Genomic DNA, 18,822 nt, shown 5'->3' with positions numbered 1-18,822 from the left:
ATTATTTTTGGGTATTCTTATGCGTTTGTTTTTCACCTGGATAATAAACCTGTAGTCCAAGTGTAGAACTGTGTCGGAAATTTTGGCGCTTAACATGTACCAGAATGTAAATTTTTTTTTTTTTTATCTTTTTGGTTGTTGAGAATCAAAAACATGTATTATGTATTTGAAACAACGTGTCATTTTAAATGATGTAAAGTTGTATTAATTAAGAGAGAGTTGATAAAAAAAAATAAAGGTGTGGATCCCACCTCTTCATGAGAGTGAAATGATATAAGTTGTGTCATTTAAAAGAATAAACATTTTTCCTTTATGTATTTATGTTGATTGAAAGACTAGTGATAAAAAAAGAAGGGTAAAATGTGTGTCATTTTAAAGGATATAAAGTTGTGTTATTCTAAGAGAGAGAAAGAGATAGATAAAGGTAGAGAGAGTTGACAAAAAAAAATAAAGGTGTGGGTTCCACCTCTTTATGAGAGTGAAATAATTTAAGTTGTGTCAATTAAAAAATAAACATTTTTTCAAAAAAAAAAAAAAAAAAATGTAAGTGATTTTAAAGTAAATCTCAGAATGGATATTTGAACTTTGCATGTTTTTTTTAATTAACGTGTTAAAGGCCAAAGGACTTTTTACCAACAAAAAAAATGTGTTAAAAGATTAATATAATTGTTCTAGCAGCTCTCTACAGACCCAATATATTGGGCTAATTACCTAGAGGCCCAATAAAAGCCCCTATAAGATGTCTCATGTGGTGATCACATGAGCTTTACTTCTCTTCTTCTAACACAGCTTATCAACATAGTATACCCATGTTGATGAGATAACATAACACCACATTGCAATAATAAAGGTAATGACTAACGATTTTGGCTTACATTTTCTTTTTCATCATCATTTGAGAATATTCATTCTCTCTATATAAACTCATATTCCCTAGATAGAAGAGACATATGATTTTCCTCATTTTCATGAGCAATTACTTTGCTGAATTTTAGAGTTACCGTAATCTAAACGCACAACATCCCTTTGCTGCTATCTATGCAAAAGCACCACCCGTTACTCTCCTTAAGCTATGATCTATATCAAAGCTACTTTGAACACCTTCACATTGCCATACTAAATTCCTTGAGATATGCAAATCTAGCTTTTAATCCACAACAGTTCAATAATTAATATTTATAGTTCTAAAAAAGTGTTTATACTATCAGGTATTACTTAATGTTAAAATAAAATAAAACAATTTGTGTCACGTTTTATGTATTAGTTTTAAGAATTTAATTGTGATATAATATTGTAACATCATTATATAATTACATTGTATTATATTAGTTGTTAAAAGAAATAGTTAAGATGTGATTGCTTAGCGTAGGGACATCATAACTACAAGGAGGTTGTTTGATTGCTTAAGAAACATTGATGTTAAAACTTGAGCATCGTAGATCATGCGGCCGCACGGCATGAAAAATAAATTTTCTGGTCCCGCTCTCCTTTTTCCTGTCTCTCTCCTCTCTCCTTCCCTCTCTTTCTATGAGGGTGCATTGGTCCGAGAGCTTTATATATTTGCTCGACGGCATGAGCAAGAATAAGAAGCTCTTCAACTTTTCTCAGATACAATGCAAGGAGGGACGAGAAAGATCATAGTTCCGGCTGCATAGTAGATTTGGTTCAGAAAGGGAAACGCCATTTCCAAAGCATGACCGAAGATTATGGTATAGTTTTGGCATGCAGTATCCCGACCCAAGGATTTAAATTGACGTGGAACAATGATCAAAATGTTTTTTTTGAACAAAAATTTTACGTAAATGTCACGCTCGGACACGCTTTATTTTTTTGATCAAAATGTTCGGATACGCTCGGACACGCGTCCGACACGCAGTCAACTTTTTGGGACACACGTTGACTAGTGGGACACGCGAATTTGACCGAATCCGACACGCAGTCAACGATGTGGACACGTTTTGATTTTTTTTTGTAAAATAAAAATAAAATTACAATTAAAAAAAATATTTAATAAAAATTAAAAACTACATAAGGACGAGTTCGAACACTGTTCTTCTCTTCGTCGTCGGACCTCAGTACTGGCTCCGGTGCTGTCACTGCGGTTGCTTCGCGAGTTCAGCTCTCGCCGGAATCTTCTTCAGCGTCGGTGGAAGAAGTGAAACGGCGTCGCTATTATGAAGGAAAACAGAGAAGAAGGGTCGGATCTGGCCATTGTGGAAGATCTCATCAGCAAAGAAAAGAACGCTTCTTCACGTTGAAGATGGAGAGAAAATGAAAGGGAAATGGAAGAGGAAAAGGTGGTGGTGTTCGGATCTGGTTTTGGGAAGTTGGAGAGAGAAAGGTACCGATAAATAAGTTGAAGAGAGGAAAAGATCTGGTTTTGGTTTTATTATTTTAGAAATCAAAGGTCAGCTAAAATATAAATATTCACTAGTTGCACGATAAATAATTATGGGTTTTCATTTTATCCTTTAACATAACACAACAAACTTTCCTACTCTCACAATATTTTGTGGGACCCACACTTTTTAAAACAAAAAAATAAATAAAAAATTATGGCACGCAAAATGAATCTCTATAACATTACACAATCACTTTTCCTACAACATAACTCTTATAAAACCCAATAATTATCCTGCACTATTTCCGAGAGCATAACGCTTAATTTAAAAAGAACAAGGGAGTTGTCTAAAAAAAAGGACTTTTTTAAAATGCATTTTTAATAAATATAAATATATATAGATATAATATTTATAATAAAAAATTTATAAATATTACCTTCTCCCAGCTAATAAAGATCATTAAACGTATTATTCAAATAATATTTTGTTGCGGGAACATGCATGAATTTTCGCTAAAACTTTAATAATTAAAAGTAATTCAATTCCTTAATACAAAAAATAAATAAATTAATTGAACTGTGTAATCATAAGTAAAATAATTTTTCTATTTTTCTACACTTTACACTCTTGGGATGTTCTATTTTTTTTTTATATTATGTTATGAAATTTGAATATTTGATTAGTATATGAGTTGTTATATGTATTAAATGTAAACTATATTATATATATTAAAAATATTATTTAATATCAAAACGTGTCCCAACGTTTCAGAATTTAGCATTTTTTAGAATTAACGTGTCGAGGTGTCGTGTCGTGTCGTGTCCCGTGTCCGTGTCCGTGTCCGTGTCCGTACATCATTGGTTTCCAGTGTTGCTATGTCTAATATTTACGCCAATAAAAGCAAGACATACGGTATAACAAGATGATTGTTACAATGTATTGGATATAATATTAATATATTATAAATATATGGGGTACGTGGATTTGTATATTATTATGTGAGGAATGTATTATAATATAATATAATTTTATCAGAAATATTAATAAATTTATCTATGTTTCAATTTTTAAAAATTCTTGAATAAGAAAAGTGTTAAATTTATTTGTTCTTTTACTAAAAAGCCTTTTGAATTTTAATGTATGAGAAGAATTTAAGAAACTTAATCTTAAGTTTTTTTTATTACTTATATATATTATACTTTGGGAAAAAGAAATATATAATTTCATGTTGTACATATAACAAGTGCCCACATATTTAAAATAAAAAAAGTGACAAAATATTTATTTTCTCCTAAAAACTCTTTTACTTTAGTCTCGAGCCGTCTTGATTAGGTCAAAAAAGAAAAATCAAGAGTACCCACATACATCATAATAGTTTGAAAGGTCTATCTATTCCCCTGTAGCCACTTTCAACGGGAAAACGTAATTGCAAGAACCATGATAATTTATTACCGTTCCAAACACAATAATTCTATATATTTCCACTTATTCAATTATTTCTATAAAATTGATGTGAATCTATTAAAAATGGGAAAAAAATATCTAATGTTACTTTAGATAACTTTATCTAATGTTCATCAAAACGACGTCGTTTTAAGGTTAAAAAATTTAAAAATTAGAATGATAAAGACTATTATAACCCTGAAATAAACTAAAATTACAAAAACACCATGATTTCCGCCCCAAAACGACGTCGTTTCGGTGAACATTAGATAAAGTTATCTAAAGTAACTTTAGAAAACACAAACCCATTAAAAATATAATAAAATATTCACATAACCTTACCCAATAATTTAATTTTTTTTTAAGAATTACTTGATATGTAAGAGGATTTTAACTGGTATTTTAAATTAGGGTCTTGGTGACCCGATAAGGACACCGGTTCGAGTGGTTATTTCGATCGGTCATGCACTTGACTCGGTTTAGATCGGCTGACCCTGCCGAGTCTCGGTGACTCAGTGGGTTAAACGAAACCCGGTTGATCCATTTTTTTTTATTTTTTTTTAAATATTGACTTTTTTTTAAGTTTACTTCTTATTCAAACAAAAGGAGGAAGTCTTAAGCAAGCTGAACTTGTATCATGAGTTGGAAACTGAAGGAAGATCCTAAAAGTAATTTTATTTTCCAACTTAAAAATGTAAAAGAAAAACAAAACTCTTGTTGGACTATGTATAATAACCAACTTTTTATCCCTCCCCAAGAGTGGATTCATTATATTCTTCCTATGATACCATTTAGTGTGACACCCTCTCCTGTGTGCACCCAAGGGAGTTGTCTGCTAAGCGGATTAGAGTCGTAACGAATTTTTAAATAAATACAGCACTGCGTTTTCGAGTTACTAATTAACTATTAGTTTGAAATCTGAGAGTTTACTGAAATCAGAGTGCAACTTTACAGAATGCATGGCTTGCTGAAATAATGGTTTTCTTGAAAAACCTTGCTGCCTTGTAAGGATCGTATAAATTCGAGTTCAACAACTTAAAAACATATTTTTAGATACAGGAAAATAGACATCCGGGGCTTTACGTGCATATAAAAATTGTTTCATTCGGAGGTGTCTAGCTCCCGAAACTGAACTCGCAAAGTACAAGACCAATCAGTGCAATGTTCCAAAACGACCTGACTTGCAAAAATCATAATAAATCGAGCTTTCAGAATTCCATTGTAAAGTTTATGTAATCTTAAACTAGACACCTGGGGCTTTAAGCACATATAAATTATGTGCCCTTAATTCTGGCCTAAAACTCGAACCTTCAAGCGCGTGTTAAGAGTAGTTTTTTTTATCAATTTTATTCTCACAATTCTGCCATGTCTAAACCGATTTGGCCACACAAGGTAAGTGTTTGGTGGTGAGACCTATTGTGACTATTAGCTAGTGTATGGAATTGTGTTGCTCACATGTGCCTTGGATTCGCATTCCGTTATATGTTATATGCATTCTGCCTATGAACTTGACATGATGGAAATTATGCTATGAGAAGTAATTATTATGCGACAATTTATAGGCTTTAGAGCCTGTTTGGCGTGATGTATAAGGCCTGATAGTATAAGCTTATACTATACGTTATGACATTTTCAGTTGTTTGGTGTGACCATCGTACAGTATAAGCTTATACAGCATGACCCCTTTATACATCAAAATGATGTATAACTTAATCCAGCCTAGGAGTGGTGGATTAGACATGATAAGGGATTAATGTATTAATATTGGTTGCAAGTACAATTCCCAAGAACTAATATATTATTTCAATATTTATATATTAAAATAATTTTTTTAATATATTAATTTTTAAAATATTAGAGGATATTATCTTATACAATATCATACCAAATGCTGGATAGTATTAAAATTTAATCAAGTCTTATACAATCAGGTCTTATACTATCAGGCCTTATCCTATACTATGCACCAAACATGCCCTTAATGTTTCTATAGTGAATGTAGATAAGTTATCTACATTCACATCCAAAACGACGTTGTTTTGGTTGAAAAATTAAAAAATTATAATGAGAAAGACTACTTTAATCCTGAAATAAATTATTATTACAAAAATACCTTGATTTCCATCTCAAAACGATGTCGATTTGAGTTCAATGTAAGTAACTTACCTACATTGACTGTAGAAAGAATGAACGCATTAATATATTCAATAATTGATTCTTCTCTTCCTATTAATACATTCTTTTCTTCTTATCATGAAAGCATCTGGATAATCGATATTGTTTTCATCGGTTATGCTTTTATATTTAGAGTAAATACCCTTTTTGGTCCTCATCAAATTTCATGAAGCCCGTTTTAGTCCCTAGCAAATAAAAAGGCTCATCGTGGTCCCTAAGAAATTCAAAATTGACCCATTTTAGTCCTTTTGAGGACTAATATGGGTCTTTTTTGAATTTGTGAGGGACCTCGATTTCAACTAAATGGGTCCATTTTGAATTTCCTTAAGGACCACGATGGGCCTTTTTATTTGCTAGGGACTAAAACGAGCTTCGTAAAATTTGCTGAGGATAAAAAAATGTATTTACTCTTATATTTATAAAGAAACATCCATAGTGCAGTACATTTTTATCTGACATTTGCTCTATATCGTCTCAAAGTGCATAAAATCTTGAAGATGATGATCTTATTTTGTCTCACTTTTTTACCAGTTTGTTATGGTCGTTGATTCGTGAGATCCAATTTTAACATGGACTTAGAAGAGATGATGGAATGTGCGAATTTTACCTAATTTAATTAATATTATTTTTATTTTTATAAATTTCAATTACCTTTATGAGAATTTGATTAAAAAATTGTATATTATGCAAACTGTTAAGATAAAAAAAAATATAATGTATTACTTTCTGTTGCATATAGAGATAACATTCTTCTTTTACTTATAGCGTTTATTATCATTCACTTTCTTCGTATTATTATAAGTAATATATATTTATATTTTTTTAATATGTGAATAGTATATCAGGTTGAATCCGATTAAATCAATGACACAGTGATCCAATTCCTGGACCGAGTCGATAACCGATCCGAGTTTTAAATTACTAATTTTAATCATAAATGAACAAATTAACAGTGAAAATATTATAACTTTCTATCATAATAATTATTCTCTTTATTATTATTATTAATAATAATTTATTATTATATGGTTAAAATCCTCTCATATAATATAATTAGGTCAAATAATGAGAAGATTCACTCCAATAAAAAAAAAGGTTATAGCTCAATTAATGAGGTGTGTAATGAACTGGGCTTAAAAAATTTGTTGTTGCAGGCGCAGACAAAAGATATCATCTTTCTTTCTTGAGAATTTGATAAAAAAATCTAGGTCGAATATCCTATAAAATTAGTAGTGTCGTGTTCAAACATACAATTAAATTCTGAGAAAGACCTTTTCTTATCCTACTCATTCTTAGTTGTATAACGTGACATGATTAGCATCCATTATTAATTAATTAATATTTACAAGGTTTGGTACCGAACACCAGTATGAACAACACGACATAGCATCCTGTAACATCTCTCTTCCTTTTTCTCTAAAAGTCTTGATCTTTTTTGTTATCCCAAACGACCCACCAACCCCTTCCTTCGCTTTCATTTTCCATTGCTGACAACGCAGGCCTGCCATAAAATCTATGCTCTTTATTTCTTATCCTTTCAATCATAAGCTATAAGGAATAGGAACAGGAACAGGAACAGGAACAAGGGTCAGGGACGCTGTTATGGCCAAACAAAGCTTGCAGTTTGCAAGACTGTGACATGCAGATTCCGTATTTGGGCATCATGGAAACTGGGAGATTTCGCTCTGTTTCGAAATTCGTATTATGCGCCATTTCTGGAGCTCTCACGGGATGTTTTGCCATTGGTATTTAACATGTTTTTTCATTCAATTTCATGGATAAACCTTTTTCTATGCTTCATCGTTTTGATTAGTGGGAAAGAAATAAATTGTGGGGTTTCAGCCTCTTAACGACTTTGGTTGCCCAAAAGTTAAGAGACTTTTATGATTAGATTTGCTTTTTGATTTCGGTGTAATTCACGAGACTTGCTGTTAGGTAGATACAAAATTTGGAAAAGAATCTGCTTTTTTTTTTTTTTTTTTTTTTTGATTTAATTTTGAAGCTTTAGAAGGTGGAATGAATTGTCTGTCTGCACAAATCAAATTTATGCTTGGTTTTTAACTCTGAACTATTAGATTTTTTTATTTCTTGAATTGATTGGAGTGAAGTGTATGGTTGGTTTGATAATTGTTGGCGTGGATGCTTTTGTTTATAAAAGTTGGAGAAATTTTAGGGGTGTTGAATATTCCAACTAGTCAGTAGCCACTTCTTTTAGTGTTGTGCATGCTGTGAGCTTTGCTTTTATTGGTCTCATGTCTTGTGTTTTTCAATTGCAGCTGGGGCCCTAACAGGGGCTATAGCTGGTGCTTTAGCAGCTAAGGCTACTAAGAGTAGTTTTCTCCGGGGAGTTTCATTGGGTGCCATTGCCGGGGCTATACTCTCAGTGGAGGTGTTGGAAGCTTCCCGTGCCTACTGGTGTATGGAGCAAACTGGCTCACGGGGCGCCTCATCTATGGTTGGTGGTCATTTGGTCCTTGATTTTCCTTGGTCTCTTTATGAGTAAAATGATTTTTAACTTGCAAAGTTATGAGGCACAACATGGTTGGTTACCTTTTAGTTTGAAATGGCTCTATATGGGTGATATTTATGCCTTGTACTTGTTTGTGCTTGCCTTTTCATTAAGTAGCATCTTAATAGTGTGTTTTCTGAGTGATATTCTTAATTCGTAGTTTTAAACTGATTTTCTGACATTTAAATCCAGGCAGATTTCATAGAGGAGCTTTTTCGCGGAAGGCTTGTGGAGGAATCACTTACACCTGCTATTTTAACTGCCTACAATTTGCAGGTAATTTTCCCCTCTCTCTCTCTCTCTCTCTCTCTCTCTCTCCCCCACACACTCATTTTCCTTTTAAAAGCAATGGCTCTATGTGTCCGGGGATGCATATAATAGTCTAGGTGCACCGTTGCAGTCTCTGAGTTGGCAATATCAAGAGCTGTTGGGTATGGCCAATTTGAGATGGGCAACTCACAGACTTATAACTCGTTACCAACTTTGCTTGTAAGGCCTTTGTTTTATATATTTTTCCTTTTCACTATGAAAACCGGCAAAATGTCAGCTTTCTGTTTCTCTTCCTCTTGGCTAGTTTTATGACCATCTTCTGTGGTTTGAATTGGAAATTAGCCTCCTCTTATTTCAATTCACCTCAAATTGATTTTTCTCAGCTTGATCAGCTTGTGGTGGTTGAACAACACTTTCATGTAACCTATATCATATTTGAAATCAGAAATTAAAGAAAGGGAAGTTTTAACTATTTAATTTGTAAAACAAAACAAAAAATATTTAGAATGCATTGAGTATTTATCCAAACAAATATAGCACATAGTAAGGCAACAACCATACAGATCTGACAGCCCAGAGCTTGTTTTGGGTAAGGAAATAATTTGTAAAGGTATATTAATCAAATCAGGATATGGTACCACAGTTGATTGTATCATCCTTTGAGAGATTTTGTTTCAATTTCTTCAAGTTAGGAGGGAGAGGAGACTAGGGCTAGGAATTTCTCAATCAACAATTTTTTTATGAGATATTAAATTTGTTTATTCCAAATTTGCAATCAATTTATTATTTGTGTTCTTGTTTGATTATTGGTCATTAGTTGGACAACGTCTACTTGGCTAGTCAATACAAATCCTATGATTACCAATCCAAGTTCTTGAAGACTCTTGAATAAGAAAATGAAACTACTGAATGTCAAGACCAACCCTTGGTTTTAGGAAATTTTAGAGATTGAAGCAGCCTAGAAAACTTGAAAGCTTTTAGGATTATTATTATTACAGAAGATAAGGGTTGGGTATGTGATCCTAATTATTTAAGAAGTTTTAGTGCAAAGAACTAATGAAGGAGTTCAAGGTAAGTCCTTTGTTATGTGGGAGATCGAATCAATTTGGCTAGTGGCTGGTGTTTGTCTTTGGCAACCTAGAGATCACTGCGGATTTTCTCTCTGCTCTCTTCCTTCACAATTTTCCATTCATACATAAGCTGTCCTCACCATGTGAGTTTCTCTTATCAGAATCCCTTGACCATAGAAATGTTCCCCTGAGTGAGTGAGGCTGGGTTATTTTTTCCAGGTCAATATTTTTATCAAGGCTTGATAATTGTCACAAAATGGAAGCCAACCTCGAAATGCAAGTGATAATTTATAAGGGACACACACATGTTGTTTTAATGCGTTGCTATCTGAGGTTGTACTAGTGCACCAGAGTTGTGTTTGCCAACTACATATGATGAGAGACGAAAGTCAAATTTACTGAAATGTAATGTAAAAATAAATAAATAAATACTTATATGTGAAAGTTGTTAACACAAAGGCCATATGTGGCTTATATAGCGGTATAGAACTGTCTCTTCACTAACTATTATCAGGTGCATCTGTAAGACTGTAACTAACTAGTCAGATGGCTCAGCCCACTAACCAAACTATGGTAATACCACTGCCACTTATGTTTCTTGTGCACAGGATTATATTTAATCTTTTTAATTTTTTTAACAATATATTTTATGTCCACTAACAATTGCGTTTGTATGTTAATGATTAGTGTGCCTCTTTTCTGGACTTTTTGTATTTCTATCCTGATTATTCTGTTTCACTATTGTTGATTTTTGTAACCCCATAAGCAGACCATTTTGATTTTGATTTTTATCGAGCCATGGTTTGTAAGATTTATTTATATGTAACTATAGTGAACTTTTATAAATCTTTGCTGTGTTGATTGTTTTGTTTTCATATATGGTATACTACTTACCGATTTTTACCGTTTAGAAGTCATCTGTAGATTCTGTACTGGGATTTCGTTACTTCATAGTCTGTAGGAGAATATCTGGTTTTTAACGTATGAACGTTTGTTTTAGTTTGAGCAGGTTGGCACGGCTAATACAGGCTATGATGAGATTCATGATGCTCATAGCTTAGTAGTATCCAGAGGATTGTCAGGGGATTCATTGAAGAAGTTACCCTACCATATGATCTTGAAGGACATGAAGACCGAGAATACTTGCTGTGTAGTATGTTTGCAGGTGATTATTCTTTTTGAGGATACGTGAATGTCCTAATCCATTTATTTATTTTTTTACTGCTGTGCGGAAATAATTACAAAGAACAAAGAATATTAATGAGGAGGCACTGGATATACTAAGATCAAACCATTACATGTTGAATCCCAGTGCTTATCAACATTATATGCCGAATTCACTAAAGGAGCCTTTGCTTGTTTTGCTTGTGATACTCATTAGATTTATTGACCACAAAGATGCATTTGCTTGCACTAATACTTGGCATGAAATTCTTCATTATCCCCGTTTGGATGGGACTGTTCTTGTAATGATGGTAACATTGAGAAGTGAAATTTACAGGACATTGAAGTGGGCGAAATTGCAAGAAGCTTACCTCGGTGTCACCATACATTTCACTTGATATGTGTGGACAAATGGCTTGTCAAGAATGATTCGTGTCCTGTCTGCAGACAGCATGTGTAGTTTGTTCCTTGGGCATTTTGAGATTATATTTATGGGCAGATGTATATGTTGTATTATTTGTTTCTTTATCTGCAAACTCTGATTACCATAAAGTGGGGAGGGGCACTTTGTACAGTTACGTCATTCTGTAATATAATTTGTTAGAGGATTTTAGTTATGAGCTTGTGTTAGTAATGCTAGTGCTTTGACCTAATTAATAGTATAATAGGTGTATTAGGTTATTGTATTTTTATATATCTCATATTGTTAGCCATCATTTTCTCTTAACATGGTGTCACTGTTTGCCGTGTGTCCATTAAATGAGTTCATGATGGAACTCTGTATATTCTTCCTCATTCGGTAAACCTTATTCTTTCTTAGTTTTGTGTTCATTTATATCCCGTCCACTGTTAAAAAGAGAGAGAGAGAGAGAGAGAGAAGCAAATGACCTTCAGTTTCCACGGCGATAACTACTATTGCAAGAAGCCTAGTTGGTTTTGGTGTGAAAGACATATACGCACTATCTAATACTTTAAAGCAAATTGGTCATTTTTCATCTTTCCTCCTCGATGCATTTACAGACACATTTGAATCCCGATTAGCATATAGAAGTGCAGAGGACAAGGAATGTCCTATTGACAGTGTTTGAAAAAGGATGAAACAAAATGGCATCAACCTTGAGAAAAAAAAACATACAATGATTTTAGCTGGTTTTCTTCAAACCTTGGTATTGGTAGAAAGCATAATTGCTTTACAATATGGGAGATCACAAATGAGAAGTTACAAGCTGATACAGAGTAGATGGCTTATCCTGAACTAAACTTGTTCTGATACACCAAAAGATTATACACAAACTACGGATCACAGCAGCAGAGGCTTGGACGGATCTCTTGAAGTTAATTCCAGAGAGGAGCAATTACCGGTGGTGACAGCAAGCCAGGCAACATAATAATGCCTAATAGGCCTGCTTATTCATGACTATTGTCTGCCAGGTTCGAACACAATAAAACCAGCAGTTAGAATTAGATTGAGATCATGCTAAGGACAATACCTTATATTTTGTGCGTATCCAACTAAGCATTTTTCACATGACCAAAAGTGAAATTTCTAATAGTATTGAGTATTTATCAGTCAGATACATGCGATAATTGAGTCCTGATGAGTATAACATTATTTTACTTGATTATTCATATACTGGATTACTGGCAGTCAATTTGATGTTCAAGAATTAACCACCCAATCAGAAAGATGATATGTCAAAATTTAATGGAGAAACCTTTATGGGGAAAGAATAGAGCTTACATTGGAGCGTAAAATGTATAGGACACCATGGAGGCATTTCAAACAGCAACTGGTTCAGGTCTTTTGCTGGTTTTGATTCCTTTTATAGCTACAAGGGAGTTGAAGCCATGACACTTATCAAAATCACATTGAAATTTGAATTTCCTTCAGCATATATATAACAAATCACACAATCAAAGGATTTTTTTTTTTTTCAGTACCTTCAGCATAATCTTTAGCTCCAAACACAGCGGAACCAGCAACCAATGCGTTGGCTCCAGCCTCAATCACCTGCCAAACAAGATTATACTAAAAATTGGATCTTACAACTCAAATGGATCCTATGGCTTTCTATGCCTTGAAGAAAGCATTCTAATCCAGTAAATAAACAAGTATGTACTTCCTCCTCATTATTTATTTGTAATTCCTTGTTCTAACCAAAAAAATGGAGCACTCAGCCAAATACAGTAGTATATTAGAACTCTTTGATATAAAGTTGAAGTGACATGACCAGATACGCATGCCAAATAGTTAGTTTCCCAACGTTTTATGTTGCAGTCATCCTCTCAAAAACGGCAATTATTGAGCACAATCAGATTATGTTCAGCATGCAGAAGACTTGCTACAGATCATTCTAAATTATAAATAGCTGTGTATACGGCACCTTGAAAGCATTTTTGGGACCAACTCCACCATCCACTTCAATCCATGGATTCACTCCCTGAAGAGAGAGAGAGAGGAAGTGAGAGAGAGAGAGAGAGAGAGAGTACGTTTAGAGATTAACCAAGACACAAAAGTTGGGGAAAAAATAATAGACACATCCACACAAATAATTGCAACATACCTTCTCCACACATAATCTTCTCAAATCAGAAATTTTCTTTACTTGACTCTCAATAAAACTTTGGCCACCAAAGCCGGGATTTACGGACATAATTAAGACCAAATCAACCACTGCCAACACCATAAAGAGTATAAGCTTTTATTTTCTAACTACCAAAACAACTTAAAACATGTAATTCAATAGACTTCATTACATTGTGAAAGAAGTTTTTTGCTCTCTTTTACTTCCTTAATGAGGAAAAAATCATGTCCATGTGTTTTTCATGAGTAGTTAAAATAAATAAAGAGCAAAAAAAATTAAATTTTACACTCGTCTACTTTGTTGATTATTTTTAGCACCAAAGTTTAAAAACAACAAATTAGCCCCATGACTTTCATCAACTTTCCCCTTGTAAAAAAAATTCCTCAAATCACATACACAAAATTTGGTAGTAAGCTAATTAGAAAACAGTGTAGAAATATATCATTACTAGTAGAATAAAAGTTTAAACTACTTAAAATATTTAACGAATAATCAGATGCTAATCTTTCAAATTTTGTTGACTTTCATTGAATATACAGTGGAGTCATATCTGAAAATATGAAAACAAAGTGTCATGCTTTAAACAACCACAAAAAGTCAAGTGTAAATCACCTGAAAAATAAAATGGTTTGTGTGAGTTCTAGATTTGAAAGTAAACTGTAAGTCTGTAACAACCTTAATCATTGAACTGACATGTCCATTATCGCTAACAACCTTTTACTTCTGTTTATAAAGTACAACATTTCCTTTTACAAATGTTGTCAGAACACAAACAGAGTTTCTTATTATGTCCCTACCATAGCTCAAAATATACTCTTCTATCCACACAAAAAAAAAGAAAAAAAAAAATTGGTAACTTTTTTGTTCTAAACCAAGCCCATAGAACGCTGGTATTGGTTCATGGCTAAAGCTTAGTAACCAAAGTCATAAATAGCATCATTACTGTTCTCATCACATAATGTAAAGAAATGGAGATGGAAAAAAGGGAATAAAAAAAGCAAAGGCTCACCATCAAGGACATATTCTATTGCACTGAGTGGGGTACCAGGGTTTAAGACAACTCCAGCTTTAGCTCCCAGGCTTTTCACCTAAATCAAGAGAACATAGACAGATATATTAAATTGAAAAACTAAAATTGAAATGAAAAACTTGTTTCCAAGGAATAATTTCTAGTGTCTAGTGGTCCTAGATGAACATTTTTTCCCACAGCATATAATAATCCATAGTTCTGAAGGAAAGAAACCAACTCTGCAACAGATACACTCAATAGTAAGGCCTCAAATTCCATGCTAAGGTGAAGAGGCAAGCATACCTCATTAGGAATAAGAAGTAGGCAACTTCACATAGATCTGGCCATCTACATAAAGAGACCAATGCCTTCTACTTCATTTTACCATAACCTAAATAATAGTATATTACTAACCCAAACCAACCAAGTAAAGAATAAAAAAGATGGATGTGAAATAATTTCATTTCGAGAATAAAATTGTGAGACCATGTAAAAGCAAAAGATTTTCTCCTCCTTTGTAAAAAGTTTTACAAAATGCCAATATCATTCTAGGGTCAATCCTGGTTTAAGAATTTCCAGATGTGACATAAGGCTTTATGCTTCTTCAATGGATTATAAACACTTTCCAAGCTCAAAAGCTTCATGAAAAAGAGCGCTTCAAGATTGCCAGTTTTAATATAATAATTTAGTCAGGCAAGTTAACGCTCAGACTATGATGATTACTGTGTCCTATTTCTTTAGCCAGTCCTCAGACTGTTTTTGTTAACACACTCATCAATGATGATTACTGTGTCCTTGACAACTAGACTCTGCAATAGTATGTGATAATTATACAATGGCTTAAATATATATTTGGCCCTTGTAAATTTACAAAAAGTTTTGATCAAGTTAGTTTTCAGGTATCAACTTTCCGTTGCAGTGATATTGGTCAGGAGTTAGATAATTCAGGAGGAAACCTTACTTGATTAATTGTACGATGTAAATGGATGGTGGAAGATTGTTCACAATGAATGCTGACTATGTCAGCCCCTGCCTTGATAAAATCTGGCACCCGTTCTTCAGGTTCTACAATCATCTACAGTGCTTTAACAAGAGTCAATAAAAGTATTATGATCCAATATCAGCTTAATTGAATATATGTATAAAGATGAATACCAGGTGTACATCCAAAGGAAGATCTGTCACAGGGCGCAATGCATCAACCACAAGAGGTCCAATTGTAATATTTGGAACAAAGCGACCATCCATCACATCAACATGAATCCAATCACAACCAGCCAACTCCACTGCTTTCACCTAGACAAGATAACACATGAACTCCAACAATCATGATTGCTGACAATCAGAAAACATGCTAATAGCATTTTGAAAACAAAAAGACAGATTTACTAGCAATTAGCAAACTTGATAAAATAGTAATGAATATATTATACATTATAAACAATTTGGACCTGTGTCCTTCCTGTGTTGTAGCAAAACAAAAAATTGGATACTGAGTTACTGATCAGAGAATGTATAGAATATTATAGAACCTGTTCTCCCAATTTCGCAAAGTTAGCAGAAAGAATAGATGGAGAAACAATGATATCGCTTTTTGAAAACTTGTCAACACGGGATGAAGCCTTCACCATGGTTGAAATTTTCCTCCTGAATTCACAAATAGCAAGTCACAAAAAGATATTTGAAGCAGAGTACATTATCTTTCAAATACCACAAGCCATATCTAAATACAAAAAAATATGAAATAATGAAAGAAATATTATTTGGATAGTGCCTTTTATAGCCTATACATGCACTTCATTCTGCATAAATATGTATTGATCTTATGAGACGTAGTTTCAGAATTCCACATAAATATAAAGGCACAAACAAATAGATGGAAATGTTGGCTAATAGAATGAAGATCTAAACCTAACATTTTTTCGCCTATGAATGAGATTCCCAAAACTCATGAACATTTGGCAATGGCCAATGTCAAATCTGGCAGCAAAGAAGCAGAGAAACAGAACAATCGAGGTCATAAAACAGTATAAAGAGTCGCTACTGTCCTCTCAAATGAAGATAACATGTACTCAAACCCCAGGATAAGAAGGTGACAATGCATGCATGGTGATATGAAGTAAATCATTTAACTTTTGAATTAGCTGACAACAAGCTCATCACCCCTCTGTCCTGCGGAACATAAATAAAGAGCCATAGGTGGAAGTTGAACAATCCTAGAATTATGAATGGTAGACTTAATTGTTCTTGTATATATACCCAAAAAAATTCATTTCCTTTTAATTTGAATAAATGGTAATGTCCTTACCCAGAACAAGTCATCTCCACCATCAACATTAAGGGGTTCCAGTCTTCCAGAATTGTGTGGATTTGAATTTCAATCCAAAACACAAGACTTCTAGAGTGAAATTCATTAAAATTTTCTGTTTTGGGCCTATTTTCCAAACAAAGTATATGCTTCCAAAGTAAACAGAATTCTACAAACTATGAATCGCAGAAGGAAGGAATACCTGGAGAAAGTGAGGGAACGGGGATGGAAAAGAGACGTTTTGTGAAGGTAGAGTCCATTGATCTGGAATTGGAGGGTTGATGAACACAAGGAAGTTGCAGCCATCTTTTGGCTTCAAAGTTTCGACCTTTTCTCTCTCTCTCTCTCTCTGTGCAATCCTTCCTTGAGAAGTGTATGGTGTGGTGCGAACTGTGAATAATGAAAAAGGGGAAACAAAATGTAGATAGGATGACACGTGTTTTGTTTGGTGGGTATGTGCTTATCAGCAATGGTTGGCGCTCTGCCTCTCCCGCACCATGTTATTTGTTGCTGACCTGTGAACACAACTCATAGGACAAGAGACAGAACCAGGGGCATTTTGGGTTTCTTGCCTACGTCCTACGTCGGAGTTGAATTCTAAGAATTGTCCAATCTAATGACTCTACTACACACGCCACCCTTTTTATTTTGCAAGTGCTTTGCCACTCCCTTTTGATCGTGAACCTACCAATTTTTTAAATAAATTCTTTCTTACCATGACAGACATATAATAAAGACTAAAATTACATGCCACTTAATTGGTTCTCAATTTGATTTTAATAGTCAAAGTTTCTTAGTCTAAACATTATATATAGAAGAGAAATGCCATTCTAAGTCAAACAAAACAAACTATAAAATAAATATTTTGTGTGCATTGCATAATTCACATTAGAGCTATAGAAATCTTATGTTGCAAGAAAAATAATGATTTTCCTGCAGACACAATAAAGACACGAGGCTAACATGTTTTTTTTCTCTTTTCTCATCTTATTTTCTGTCTCCTCTCCATTGTCTCTATAGGAAAGTTGAATTGTGTTCTGCAACATAAAATTTATATAATCCTTCGTATTATCACTTAACAATGTGTGTATTGACATCTTCCTTTAGAGTAATAAAAAATGGAATTTCATAAAAGGAAAGGGATAAAGCTCTTTGATTACTGATTGATGGCTCTATGGTTTTTCAGGAGACGTTCAAAGTATTACAAAACAAAATATATAAGTAGTTACTTACACTAGAAATCATACAATTTAATGAAGTTATGTAAAATTCGATATCAATGAAATAACTTGTAAAAGCTCGAACAATTATTAGTTAAATGTATCTAGCAATATTACAATAATAAGATTGGGACTTTGACTACTATGCCATGATTCCCAATACTATTTACCCGAACATCACGGGGTTGAAATTTTTTATCAAATTGCCATGGCTCTAAACTCGCTGACAGTTATAGCGAGTATGGTTTGCACGCGGCACATTTCCTTAGGCCACCAACAGGGACAAGTGGCAGACAAACATAAACTCGCTGTTAGTGGAAGCGACTACATTTTGACGTGTCAGAAAAGAACTCCTTGGCATTGATAGTGAGTTTATGTCTGTGTGCCACGTGTAAGAAACTCAGTAGTAGGCATAACAAGTTTAGTGCTATATAAACCCCCTCCCTACTTCCCCCCATCATACATCCCTGCATTCAGTAAAAAAAAAAATCTTCTCATTTCTCCCAATTCGTAACAACCCTATATTTTTGTCAGTACTATTTCTTCCTATTATTTTTTGGTTTTAATTTTTACAAAATGAGTGATAGATGTTTGTCATTGTGTACTAAAATGGGAGGAAATATTTTGGTCGTAATGGTCAGGTTTTTTAAGGAGATACAAAAAAGTTCAGCATGAGCCCCCAGTATACTTATAATGATTTAAAGAAGATAATATACAAGAAGTTGAG

At 33.5% G+C, this 18,822-nt stretch overlaps 2 protein-coding genes across 3 annotated transcripts; one reads left to right on the top strand and one right to left on the bottom strand.

Annotated features, from left to right (window-relative positions):
• The first annotated feature begins 7,290 nt into the window (after window positions 1-7,290).
• LOC133292240 (NEP1-interacting protein-like 2) lies at window positions 7,291-11,697 on the top strand. Of its 2 annotated transcripts, none has more exons than XM_061490632.1 (5): window positions 7,291-7,705; window positions 8,237-8,415; window positions 8,662-8,745; window positions 10,819-10,974; window positions 11,311-11,697. In XM_061490632.1, the coding sequence occupies exons 1-5, from the start codon at window positions 7,600-7,602 to the stop codon at window positions 11,431-11,433; spliced, it is 648 nt and encodes a 215-aa protein (XP_061346616.1). In that variant the 5' UTR covers window positions 7,291-7,599; the 3' UTR covers window positions 11,434-11,697. The 2 variants fall into 2 exon arrangements, with proteins under 2 accessions (XP_061346616.1, XP_061346615.1); XM_061490631.1 differs by having other exon boundaries at window positions 7,294-7,705; window positions 10,810-10,974; window positions 11,311-11,696.
• A 297-nt stretch (window positions 11,698-11,994) lies between these two features.
• On the bottom strand, window positions 11,995-17,278 carry LOC133292214 (ribulose-phosphate 3-epimerase, chloroplastic). Its single transcript, XM_061490593.1, has 10 exons — window positions 17,078-17,278; window positions 16,100-16,214; window positions 15,723-15,863; window positions 15,529-15,642; window positions 14,568-14,646; window positions 13,538-13,647; window positions 13,358-13,414; window positions 12,915-12,984; window positions 12,715-12,802; window positions 11,995-12,397 (listed from the first exon to the last, which is right to left on the bottom strand). The coding sequence occupies exons 1-9, from the start codon at window positions 17,179-17,181 to the stop codon at window positions 12,753-12,755; spliced, it is 840 nt and encodes a 279-aa protein (XP_061346577.1). The 5' UTR covers window positions 17,182-17,278; the 3' UTR covers window positions 11,995-12,397; window positions 12,715-12,752.
• Window positions 17,279-18,822: the final 1,544 nt, after the last annotated feature.

The sequence above is a fragment of the Gastrolobium bilobum genome, unplaced genomic scaffold (genome assembly GCF_033153095.1).
Source record: "Gastrolobium bilobum isolate Gb01-03AN ecotype WA unplaced genomic scaffold, APGP_CSIRO_Gbil_v1 utg2182, whole genome shotgun sequence".
Taxonomy (NCBI): domain Eukaryota; kingdom Viridiplantae; phylum Streptophyta; class Magnoliopsida; order Fabales; family Fabaceae; genus Gastrolobium; species Gastrolobium bilobum.
Note: the sequence above shows the minus strand (reverse complement) of the source record. Positions and strands in the feature narration are given on the sequence as shown.